At 40.4% G+C, this 12,138-nt stretch overlaps 1 protein-coding gene across 2 annotated transcripts in view; it reads right to left on the bottom strand.

Annotated features, from left to right (window-relative positions):
• The window catches only part of RPN2 (ribophorin II), a 44,805-nt gene that overhangs the window by 30,843 nt on the left and 1,824 nt on the right, over positions 1-12,138 (bottom strand). For both annotated transcript variants that reach the window (XM_063145559.1, XM_063145560.1), the window contains exons 2-6: positions 11,679-11,872; positions 6,494-6,589; positions 4,874-5,049; positions 3,605-3,680; positions 1,636-1,770 (exon numbers count right to left, since the gene is read on the bottom strand). In XM_063145559.1, coding sequence (XP_063001629.1) covers positions 1,636-1,770; positions 3,605-3,680; positions 4,874-5,049; positions 6,494-6,589; positions 11,679-11,872 — 677 coding nt within the window. The remainder of the gene's footprint in view (positions 1-1,635; positions 1,771-3,604; positions 3,681-4,873; positions 5,050-6,493; positions 6,590-11,678; positions 11,873-12,138) is intronic.

Below are 12,138 nucleotides of genomic sequence, written 5' to 3'. Positions count from 1 at the left end.
CTCTTTAAATAACTTCAGTCTATTTCCACATTATGAGGTCATCAAATTTTAGACCCCATTTAATCAAACTAATTGAAACCCATTATATCCCTTCCTTTTCACTATGGCATGCCTAATCACATGTGACATTTTAACAACCTAAACAGTTTCTATTTTTTCCCATTAGAATAACCCAGGCTGCTCCTTTACTTTAGAAATTGGGCTCCCTTTGGACTAGAAATATTGATTTGCTGGCTCTCCTCTTCCTCACCCCCAAATCACTGAGATCTATTCCCCCACGACCCTCCCCTGCACATACATGCCTTTAAGCATCACATGCACTGAGATGCCTCACCAGTTGACCAAAGCTCATCATGCCCTTGGAAAATCCTGTGCATACTCAGGACATTTCTTTCTTCTTCCCTCCTTTGTGTTCTGAGGGAGGACCCCTGAGTAGGGGTGCTGTAGCCATTCCATGCATGGAACTGCCAGTTTTTAAGTTCTGAACAAAACCACATGCGTGCGCGCACACACACACGACACAATCTACCTGTGCTGTGGACTTACATTAGGATATCCAACAGGATTCAATCATTTCAGAGTGCAGGACACGGAATAATGGGCTCAAGTTACAGAAGCCAGATTCTGGCTGGACATCAGGAAAAACTTCCTGACTGTTAGAGCAGTACAACAATGGAACCAATTACCTAGGGAGGTCATGGGCTCTCCCACACTAGAGGCCTTTAAGAGGCAGCTGGGCAGCCATCTGTTGGGTATCCTTTAAGGGGGTTGGACTTGATGGCGTTATAGGCCCCTTCCAACTCTACTATTCTATGATTCAAATTCAAAGCCCTATTTTTCCCTCCTCACACATGAGTCAATGCATGACAATGAGTAGGAGGTAGGCAGCACCCCAGACATCGTAAGGCCTGTGCATGTGCTAATCCATGTGCATAGGCCATGTGTGTGAGGGGACATGGAACAGTATTCTATTGTACCCTTTCTATGGAACCATATCAGAAACGTCCAAATGTGGGAGCTGCACCCAGGGTGTGAGTGGATTATGACTATAGAGTGCAATCATTAATGGGGACTCTTCAACCACTCAGCTGTACTCATTATCAGAGGAATTTACAGGTGGACATTTTTTGGGGCACATACAATTAAGAAGACACTATTTTGTGGTTTTTCTATTCCACTTTTTTGGCCTGTGGATTGTAAAAGGACTTGTGTGCAGAGTAATCACTGCACATGTGAACTGGGGTGGGTGGGGGTCATATGTGCTGCAGATTCACATCCAAGCATTTTCAGACTCAGAGCAGATGAGCCACTCTGCAATTTCTTGCTTTTACAGACTAACACAGCTAACCTTCTGGAGCAGTGTGACATTGACATTTTACTGTTTTACAACTTTTATGCAACTAAGAACAGAATGTTCTGATGTATAACAAACAGAGTAGTGAAATAATAGCAGTTATTAATGGTTTATGGAATCCATCCGCCCTTTGTGATGGCTCAAACTCTGCTTTGGGTTTGCTATTTATTCTGTTATCAACCATTAGAAAAACAAATACTCTTTTCTCTTATTGCATGTCTTGTCCAAAGCCATTACAATATTTAGATCAAAGAATGAAGCAATATCCAAAGGGTACCTACCTCTTTCATTGCTGGCTCTGTGCCTACATGATCAGAAAGTCTGTATGTAGCAGCCACAAACAATGCAGTTGTTTCAAGCCCTTCTTCAAATTGTAGATACACTCCGCCTATATCATCCAGTCGGGCAACAAGATCCTATAACAAAGTATTAACAAAGAACTTTTGTTTTGTGAACTGCCCAGACAGCTTCAGCTACTGGGTAGTACATGAATGCAACAAATAAATAGCTTTGCAGCAGAAGGACAGCATTCTTTAATTCAGCTGCAGAAATTATTTTGGCTCAGTTCAGACAACACGTTTCTCAACAGTGGTTTTAGAACTCCAAGGTGGAGTTTTTACATCACTGTTGAAAAATGTGTTGTCTGGTGGGAAAACTCCACCCCACGGTAGAGGTTTTTTTTAGAAAACACTCCATGCTGTGCAGAGGGGAGCTCCTGCACAACCATTGTGTTGCGTGTTGTGCAGAGGGCTCCGTGGAGTTTTCCGTTATGATGACTTTTCCCGCTGGCTACAGAGTTCCCTGGCAAGAGCTGTGAAAAGAGCGAGTGCTGCTCTAGGAGAGCCACTGGGGTTGGGTTTTTTGCAACAATGGCTGATGGGATACCATTAGGGGGACCGGGGAAGGAGGGAGGGTGGAGGAATTGTCAATCAAACATTGCAATGGATTTTACTCAACTCCACGGTAGCCCACAGTCACACAACAGTGGAGTTAGAACAACTTGTGTGGGGAGTACCTCCTAAAAACTCAACCGCTGAGTGCAGTTTTCACACTGCTTTGACTAATGTGTTGTCTGAACTGAGCCTTTATCTATACAAAAAGCCTAAGATTGGCTGAAAGCTTTTATTAATCTTTTTGGGGTCTAATATTTTAAGATAATATTTTAAAGTTATTGAAAGTAGCAAGATATTTTTGGACTATTTGCTAGTTACAAAACATTGTGTGTGTGAGAGAGAGATCAGCTGCTAATTTTGGTTTGAAGTTTCAACTATATGATCCAGTTCACACGACATGGCAAGTTCACTGTGGGTTATTTAACCCCGGTGGGGTTGTGTCATGCAAATTTGGCCATTGCAGGTTATGCAAGAATTAAACAACCCCTGATGTCCAGGTTCTCCTGACATGCTGCAGCCCCTTTGGGGGGTTACATATTCAAAATGACACCCGCACACACATGTCATTATGGGTTAAATAACCCATGGTGAGTCCAGCATGCCACATGAATGAATATATTCTGTGATAATTGTTTTATACAGGCAGACCTATTGCTGGGCCACTTGAATGTGGCTTTCGTTATTGAGCAGCCTGTGCCTTACGAGGGCAAGTGGTGATAAGATTTGAGTCTTATACATGGATGAGTTCAATAATTACCTGAAGGATTACATTCCTTGAACACTTGGATAATCTAAAGCCAGTGTGGTGCAGTGGTTAGTTCTGGACTTAAACCTGGTAGAACAGGATTCAAATCCTTGCTCAGCCAAAAAGCTTATTGTTGGACTTTGGGTCAGCCATTCTTTCTGCCTAACCCACTTCATAGAGTTGTGGGAGGATAAAGATGACCTATCCATCCACTTTGGAGGAAAAGTAGGATGATAGATAAACAGACTTAATGAAACTCTGCCCTGAACACCATCATTGTGGAAGCTTTGTTGTCACTTAGCAGGAATAGGGCTTCCTTCTGTAATGGCCCCATGTTATGGAATGTTCTCCCCTGAGGGGCTCTGTGCTTGGATATCTCTATGAAACTTTCAGAAAACAGATTCTTTCTTCCACCAAGCCATTGAGGATAGAAGAAAGTTGGGTGGTGTCTGCTCTTTCTTACTGCTTTTAGAATTTTGTTTTTGTTAAATATAAATATATTTAACTGTTTAAAAAGCATGACTTTTAATTGTTTTTATATTGTTACCCATCTTGTGGCACTTTCAACTGAAGGGTGGGCTATAAAAATAAATAAATAAATGAAATAAATACCTCTATCTCCTCCACAATGCCTCTCAAGTCTGCCTGCTGGGATAAATATGATGCTGTCTGTAAAGCTTGGATTGTTCTGAAACAACAGAAATCAGAGTGGGGAGGAGATGAGTATATAGGATGCAATTTTGTCAGTTAACAGCAGCCTGCTGATCTCGTCAAGAGGTCTCAAAGGGCTTCATTAGGAACAGGAAAATAGAAACAAAGCAAGAACAACTTAGGGAATGAGAGAGACTTTATTAGAGGGGATGAATTAATTAGGATGCCAACTAAAGAAGCATACCATTGGATTAAAATGACATTATTTTCTAGGCTAAAAATAAAACCCCATGCCAAAAATGTTCAAATTTCAATAAAAGCGCAGTCGCTGAAGCCAGATTTACTCCAAGTCACAAACTAACATTTCCACAACCAGGAAAAGCCAAGTTTTGAGGCGCTAGGAGAGCCACCATATATTATCATCTTATGGTACTTTCTGACTTAAGTATATCTAACACTAATGCACACTGTGTGTGGGATGGATTATGCAAATATCAAGACAATGGAGAGAACTCAAATACTGGCACGTAGTAGGTAGGACCAAAGTTGTTACGATAAAAAACTTGCACAGTGCAGAAGTTCCTTCTTGAGCCAATAAAAGCCAGGCTAAGCTTCTGATTTTTCCATATTGTTTTTTAAATGATGGTGTGATTTCATGACATACAACTGTAGCCATGTAGAAGATCAAATGTCTCTGCTCAATAATTTTCAGGAGTAAAGAGCATCTTTCAACCTCTTTGGTGTTAGTGCCTACTTAGTGTAGCCAATGTTTTGCTAGCTGGGCCAGGGTCTCTACAATGTGAATGCCCAACATACGGTGCTTATGCATGGTGACAAGGCTACATACCAATCCCCTAGTTTTGGAAATATTTCTTGCATTAAGCCACAATATTATCAAGAGATAACTCTTATGAAAATATAAAAGTTGTGAGGTTTCCCCCAGTCCCAATGTCCTGAAAAAGCAACCCAATCAGAGAAAAGGTAGCTCAGTGCGTCAGCTCATCCACAAAACCACATTTCCAAATACATAGATACATTTACAATTGAATGATAAATAACAGAGTGGCTACATACAAGTGTAATGGCAGAAAGAATTCAAGGCAACAAAATTATGCTGTAATCCAATGCACACATACCTTGGAGTAAGTCACATTGAACTCAATGGGACTTACTTCTGAGTAGATGTGGATAGAATTGCACTGTTATAATTTTATTTTCTGAAACACTTACGCCAAGACATTCTCTTCCTTGCTAAGACGAGACGTGAGGGCAGTCAGGGCTTCTTGGGAAGCGAGAGGGAGGCCAAAGCCACTCAAGGCTCCGACGGCATGGTAGATCTGGGTGACTGAAGAATCTTCACTGACAGCTGCAAGTAGCAGCTCTCTGGTCTCATTTGAAATGGCAATCTGAGAAAGAATACATTCGAGATTGTATATATTTTTCTAGCTTTCTATTTTCATAAACCACGATCAGAAATGTTCTGTTATTTTTACTTAAGATTTAGTTTTCTGACAGGGTTGGTAAGGTCTTTAGACTTATCTGTTAAGTCTAGAAATAGAAAGCTTACATTCCTGAATTGTCTGCGACTTGGTTCACATGATCAAAACAAACCATGGTGGCTTAAATAAGTCACAGCAGCTTCTTGTAATCCCCTGGTGTGTGCTGGAAATAAGAACATTTTTATTTGATTGTATGAATCAGCTCTACTTGTCCATCAAGCCCAATACAGTCTACTCTGACTGGTACTACTTTTTAAAGCTTTAGACAGAAGTCTTTCCTATCACCTGATCTCTTTGAGTAAAGATTTAAACTGGGACCTTCTGCATGAGTTATGGTCTCTACCCACTTATTGTTGTCATAATGACTACAATCTGAGAAACCTGCAGAAGGACTCCATCTCATAACACACAAGGCACAAACTCTCTTCCAACAATAACAGTCTGGCTCCACCGGAGAGATCACACTAGTAAGAGTGTCCATCTTAATGGTAACTTGTGCAGGGAGTGGAGAGAGATGCTAAATCATATGAAAAAAGAGGAAATTTCACAGCGCTATAAACCTCAAAGTCTTAGGATGCATTAGTACTGATCAAGGCCTGTTAGATGTCCTAGTTGGGGAAGGAACATTATAGAGAAAGAACTGAAATTAGCTTAACAAGTAGTTCCTGCAAAAACAAAAATGCTGCAGTGAGGAATGCTCCTGTTTAGCCATGCCCTCCACTCCATTCCACTCTCCACAAGAGTCAGTCAGTATACTGTGGACATTGGGGATGGTCAGTTTTTATTGAATTCCTCCTCCCCGAGGGGGGAGTTTCCCCTAAGTCTGCTAATATATCACTCTTGAAAAAGGAAGGTGATGTTCTGGCAACATAAGGACTAGCATTGAAGAACTGAGATTGTAATTCTTATATATGATTATGGGCCCATTCAGAAGACACCTTTAACCATGACTTTAACCATGGTGGTTAAAGACCACCAATCCATACTTATGCTACTTTGAACTCTTTGGAGGCATAGCAAAATGGAAGAGCAATAAATATTAAAAAAAATACTTATGATAAGAGAAACTCTGCCTAAGTTTATTCTGTCACACAACCTTATTATTATTATTATTATTTATTTATATAGCACCATCAATGTACATGGTGCTGTACAGATAACACAGTAAATAGCAAGACCCTGCCGCAGGCTGGAATATTGGCCAGCCATAGCCTTATTTAATGTAACTGTGATACTGTCTATTCAAAGTAAGCACCTTCAGGATAGCTACTGTCATATTAATCATGCATCATAATAGCTGGGAGAAAGGTTTGTACAAGATTACAGTTTCCTTTGCAAGAACTGAACTCACTTCACATCCAGACAACGCCTGGCTGGCCTGTGCAGCGTAGAAGAGGGAATCAACACTATTGGGGTCCACCTTGGATTTAATGAAATTACAGGCAGCCTGTACGACAAAGGAGAAAGAACACAAATCAAAGAAATGAATCACTCCAATTTTCACTTGACAATAGCTTGCAAACCACTGTTTAACACATGGTGAATTTATTATTATTATTCACATTATATTATCTGAGAAAAATAGATACATGGGATTTGGAGGGGGAAAAAATCACGTAAGAGGGTCCAGTTCAACAAGAATGATTTGTTCTGCTTTAAATTCCACTGACAGACCCACAGGAGTATATAACTACAATGTTCTTGAAAATGAAACTATAAATTCTTCTAAACATCAAGAAAAGCTACAGGAAATTATCAGCACAATCCTATATATTGAGATGGGCAAACCATTCCCATTCCATTGGACTAACATGTTTCTCTTACCTAAACAGGCGTGTCTGTGACTTAGCTGACCAAAAGGGAAAACAGCGGCTCTATGGAGAGACCCCACTCAGCAACAGACTTATAAATCCAAGCTGAGGTTCTAGGCTTCAAGAATGATTACGATTTATGGGTTATAATCCCTGAAGCATTCTTCAAGCCAGGCAACAAAGTGGTATTACAAAATAAATATTTACTGCTTAACAGTATTAGAGAAAAACAAAACTTATCAATTATGAAACCATCAAGACATGTTACTACATACAATTAAAATGACTAGAAGCATAATAGAAATACTGGCTAGCATATTTCTTAGTAAATGAAAGTTCGATACCTCTCAACCAAGAAAGGTCTTTATTGAGACCTTACAATTATCTATCAGGCAGCCATGGTTGGCAGAGCTTTGATAACATGTCTTGAAGGCGTCTCCTGGGATTCCTCTGCTCAAGCTAGCAATTTTTTTTACTATTTATTACATTCTACTTAACATTAGGGTGAGCATATGAAAAGGAAGACAGGGCTCCCGTATCTTTAATAGTTGCATAGAAAAGGGAATTTCAGCAGGTGTCGTTTGTATATACGGAGAACCTGGTGAAATTTCCTCTTCATCACAACAGTTAAAGCTGCAGGGTCCCTGCCCTCTTTTAAATCTGGTCCCAGTATAGCTGCAGTATAGCTCCTGCAGTTTTAACTTTTGTGATGCAGAGGAAATTTCACCAGGTTCTCCATATATACAAATGACACCTGCTGAAATTCCCTTTTCTATGCAACTGTTAAAGATACAGGAGCCCTGTCCTCCTTTTCATAGGGTCACCCTACAATTCCTAGAAGGGAATTCCTTATCTTAAATACATATATTTATGCAACTTGACTTAACCAGAAGCTTCAGAGCCAGGCTTACAGCTAATTTCAGAAGCAACCTTGTGACTGTTCAGCTCCTCATGAGAAAAAGAGCCTTTTACTTCCAAGAACTAACCAATCCACCTGCTGCAAGCTCCTTTACTCAAACTCCAAGAACACATTTTACACTTAAATCTAGTTTATACTATGCATAGTACTACAATTCCCTGTTAGGTCTAAGAGTGCAGACTGAGAAAACCCACCTCAGAATATTAACAAAAGTGATATCACTTTACAGGCTGGAATAGGTGGGTGGGGGCTACAGAAATTGAACTGTGGGGAGTAACATCACATTCAATAGGGAAATATGTTATTTTCAAATAATCTTCTAAACAGAACTATAATACAGTAAAACAAAAATCAGATTGAACATTAATAAATGTAACATGTCAGTGAGGTAAATGCTACATTCCTGTGTATGTAGTACAGCTGCAGTGGGTGTTCTCACAGGCCTGTCATCCTGTGATCCTATGTAATCCTATGTACCTTTCCCTAGGAGTAAGTCCCACTGACCTCAGAGGGGCTTACTTCTGAGTAGACATGCATAGGATTGCATGGTAAAAATGCCCTTTAGAACACCATTATTCACAAGTGGCATATACTAAGACAGAAGACAGCCATTTAAAAATTGTACATATGCTATATTCAAATAACAGATGTAGGAAATTAAAAAATGAATGCAAGGCTAAGATTATAATAAGAGAGAGAAAATAGTCAAGCCACATAATAGCTAAATAATATTAGAATTTCTTATCAAGAGGGGAGGCTATTCAACATGAACAAATAATTGGGTGCAAGACTCTAGCACAGAAAAATTCACAATGATCAGTTATATCAAGGGATCTATGGTTGTTGAATTGGTTGAGTGTATTTCTCTCAGGTTCTATCTGTTCCAGTATGAGCCCACTCCTTCAGACTTTTATAATATTTGCCAGTAGACACACAGCAACTGATAGAAGATATCAAACAAATATGTTTGGTGGTGTACTGGAGTATGGTAACTCTATTTAAGGTAGCAGGTTGTATTTGGGCTCCATCTACTGGAGGACCTCTATTACAACGCTATCTAAGAACTACAATTGCACAATTAAATCTTTGCCCAACATGATTCTGAAGAGTTACCTCTCTAAAATAGCAAAAAGGATGTAGTGATTGCGCTTAAAAGAATATTTTGACTAACTGACAAGTAAAAGCCAAAAAAGCACTGGGGAAAGACGACAGCTCAGTGGTAGAGCACATGCTTTACAGGTAGAAGGTTCCAGGTTCAATGATTGGCATAACTAGGTAGGTCTGGCGTGGGCTAGATGGATCAGTGGTCTGATTTGGTATAAGACAGCTTCTTTAATCTGAAACAACCCTGTGAAATAATGAGGCTAAGTGCTATTGGACTAAGGTCATCCACTGAATTTCATGGCTGAGTGGGGATTTCAAACCGGGTCTCCCCAACACTCTATCCAGTAAAGCACACTGGATCTCATGTACATGCAATGCAGCAAAAGGCTACTTCCAACTCCTCTGCCCTATTGCCACGGAAAGACAAATATACAAGAACTTAAGGGAACACAAGCAATGTGAACAATCTGTCTGTATCCTGTTCTTCCGTTAATATCTCCAGGCCCTGTCCTGAACATCTACTCCAATGTTACATTATTTTATCACTGAGCATGAGATTAATTCATGATGGACAGGAATGCAGGCAATTTCACTTAGAGAAGGGGTAGGGGAGAGGGGAAAAAATGAATGCATTTTATCTGTTGCCACTTTATTATTCCCATGCCCAGTAACTATAGGGATGGGAGGGAATGAGTGATGAGCTACAGCAGTAAAATGTACACTGGTCCCATATTAAATTGGCCACCATCTACAACATGTCGCTCACATTTATTACACTAGAATATATTGTAGTCACACTTCTTTCAGTGAATAACCATGATTTCCTCAAATTCCTTGAAATATTAGCTTTTTAAATCTTCTGCTTTAATACTTCCTACAGAGACAAATGCTAAACAGCACACAACTGTACACAGTATAAATAACAGTAAGCCTGTGTGCACCAGTTGCTGGGGAACATGGGTGGGAGGGTGCTGTTGCACCATGTCCTGCTTGTTCATCCCTGGCCAATGGCTGATTTGTCACTGTGTGAACAGAGTGCTGGACTAGATGGACCCTTGGTCTGATCCAACATGGCAGTTCTTAATCAAAACACTGGGGTAAGCAGCCAATTATAATACATTAGCATGGAAGAAATTTACACAGGACATGTAACACCAATTACATACGTTCATAACAGAGTGAAAATAGTTGCATGTATTTAGTAATAAAATGCTGAAATAAAAAGAAACCGGCATACAGCAAGATAAGGCTTTACAGGACTCAGGATTTTGCACTGGTTTTGCTGCAGCTCCTTCAGAAACTCGCTAGTTACACCACTAATAAGCTTGTGCTGTGAGAGAAAAGGTGAAGCCTTTCTTAAATTGTTCGTCTGCCACAAAACATATTTAACTGGCTTCCAAGATAGTTTGGCTCAAATCCCCAGCAAGTCTTCCAGAAAGCTTAAGAGGTGGTGAGTTTTTTCAAGCAGCTGTGTAATACTACTTAGACATGCATTGTGCCAATGATTTCAATAGGACAGTGTAAGTAAATGTAACTGCCATATAGGATGGAATTTTGATTCCAAATTTTATTGCTTCTCACTCCATAGCTCTGATCATGGGTCCCTTCCTCCATCCTCCCCCATGCCCTCAACATGCCACCAGTCCCTAGAACAGGGGTGGGCAACATGTGCCTCCACCATGCTCTTCAGTGTGGCCCACATCAGCCCTGCTTTCGTAGTGGCAAAAAAATTGGTTGTTTGCCACCAAAATTGGACAGCAAACCACTAGAGATTCAAAAGTGCACATTTTAGTTTGTTTTCAAGCTAACTGTTGCGATTTTGAGTCTCAGTACCAGTTTGTTGCTGAATTTCAGCACGAAGCCACCAATGTTTTGGCCACTGCAGGCTGGAAATGGGCTCCTGGACCACCTGAAATTGCCCACCCCTGATCTAAAACCACTAGTTTGGATTTAAGAAAAAACATGAGCAGAAGGCAAAATGTATTTGAGCGTTTCCATGAGCTCTTGCACAAACTAGCAGAAGGCTTCTCACAGTACAGTACAGCATCGCAACATATTGGGAGTTAAATTTTAATATGAGGAACAGGGTGAATATGATAAGCTGTAGGATGCTATACTACAGCAGGCTATAAAAAGTATTGAGTTTTTGCACAAGGAGAATAATTCCTTTGGATTTGGGGCCACTTTTGTCATGCATTGCTCTTCCCCTATGGAGATACTGTCAGCTAGTGAAAGAGCACTTTTGGATTCAAGTCACCATGTTTGCACGGTTGTCATTTCCTTCCAGAAATGAGAGCAACTAAAGTTCAATAGCTGCTATTGTATTGTATTCTTAATGCAGCATTAGGACAGCTGCCAGTTTTAGTTCATCCTCTTTCTTGCGATATCTGCCAGTCTCAGCTTTCTTGCTGTCACCTGAAGAGAAACATCAAAAGCACAACCATAGGCCTGCACTACCTTGAAAATAAACAAGGCACACTCCTGATAGCACTGTGGTTCACTAGCTCTGCAAATACAAAGGCAAAAGTAGGAAGGACTGGGACACTTTTAAAACATGGCTGTTTAACAACTAGAAAGTATTACCTACTCAAGGCAAGTGGAAATCCCATACTGATTTAAAACAAGTTAGTGATGCACAGATATGTACAGCTCATTCTTCTCAACCTTATAGCATTCTGAACTTCACAAAGGTACATCCTCACCTTTTCATCAGTCACTTGGCCTCCCAATTTGTTCAGTCCTACAATGGAATAATAGCTTCCTTCCAAATCAGTGAAAGGACGCTCCAAGGAAGCTCGTAGCCTGTGAACATCATGTTTTGTGAGATAATGGCTAGGAGTCAGAGCCCATATGCGTGTCACGAATATTAAGGCTGAGATGAAAAGTGTGAGACACCCTGGGAATAAAAGGATGGAAAGAAACCTTAATAAATGCTCTGTGAATGTCTCCATGGAGTATACTTAGCCTTCTGAGTGCAATCCTATACATGTTTAGGCAGAAAAGAAGTCCCACAACTCCCAGCATTCCCCAGGCAGCATGGGGAATGGTTAACTGGAAAATGCTGGGCGTTGCAGGACTTTTTTCTGCCTAAATATGCATAGGATTGTGCCCTCCAGCCACCTTTTTACCCCTCTTTAACCATTTTGAGAATGACAGCATGAA

Source organism: Elgaria multicarinata, chromosome 1 (genome assembly GCF_023053635.1).
Source record: "Elgaria multicarinata webbii isolate HBS135686 ecotype San Diego chromosome 1, rElgMul1.1.pri, whole genome shotgun sequence".
Classification (NCBI taxonomy): domain Eukaryota; kingdom Metazoa; phylum Chordata; class Lepidosauria; order Squamata; family Anguidae; genus Elgaria; species Elgaria multicarinata.
This window is presented reverse-complemented; position numbering and strand designations above follow the sequence as displayed.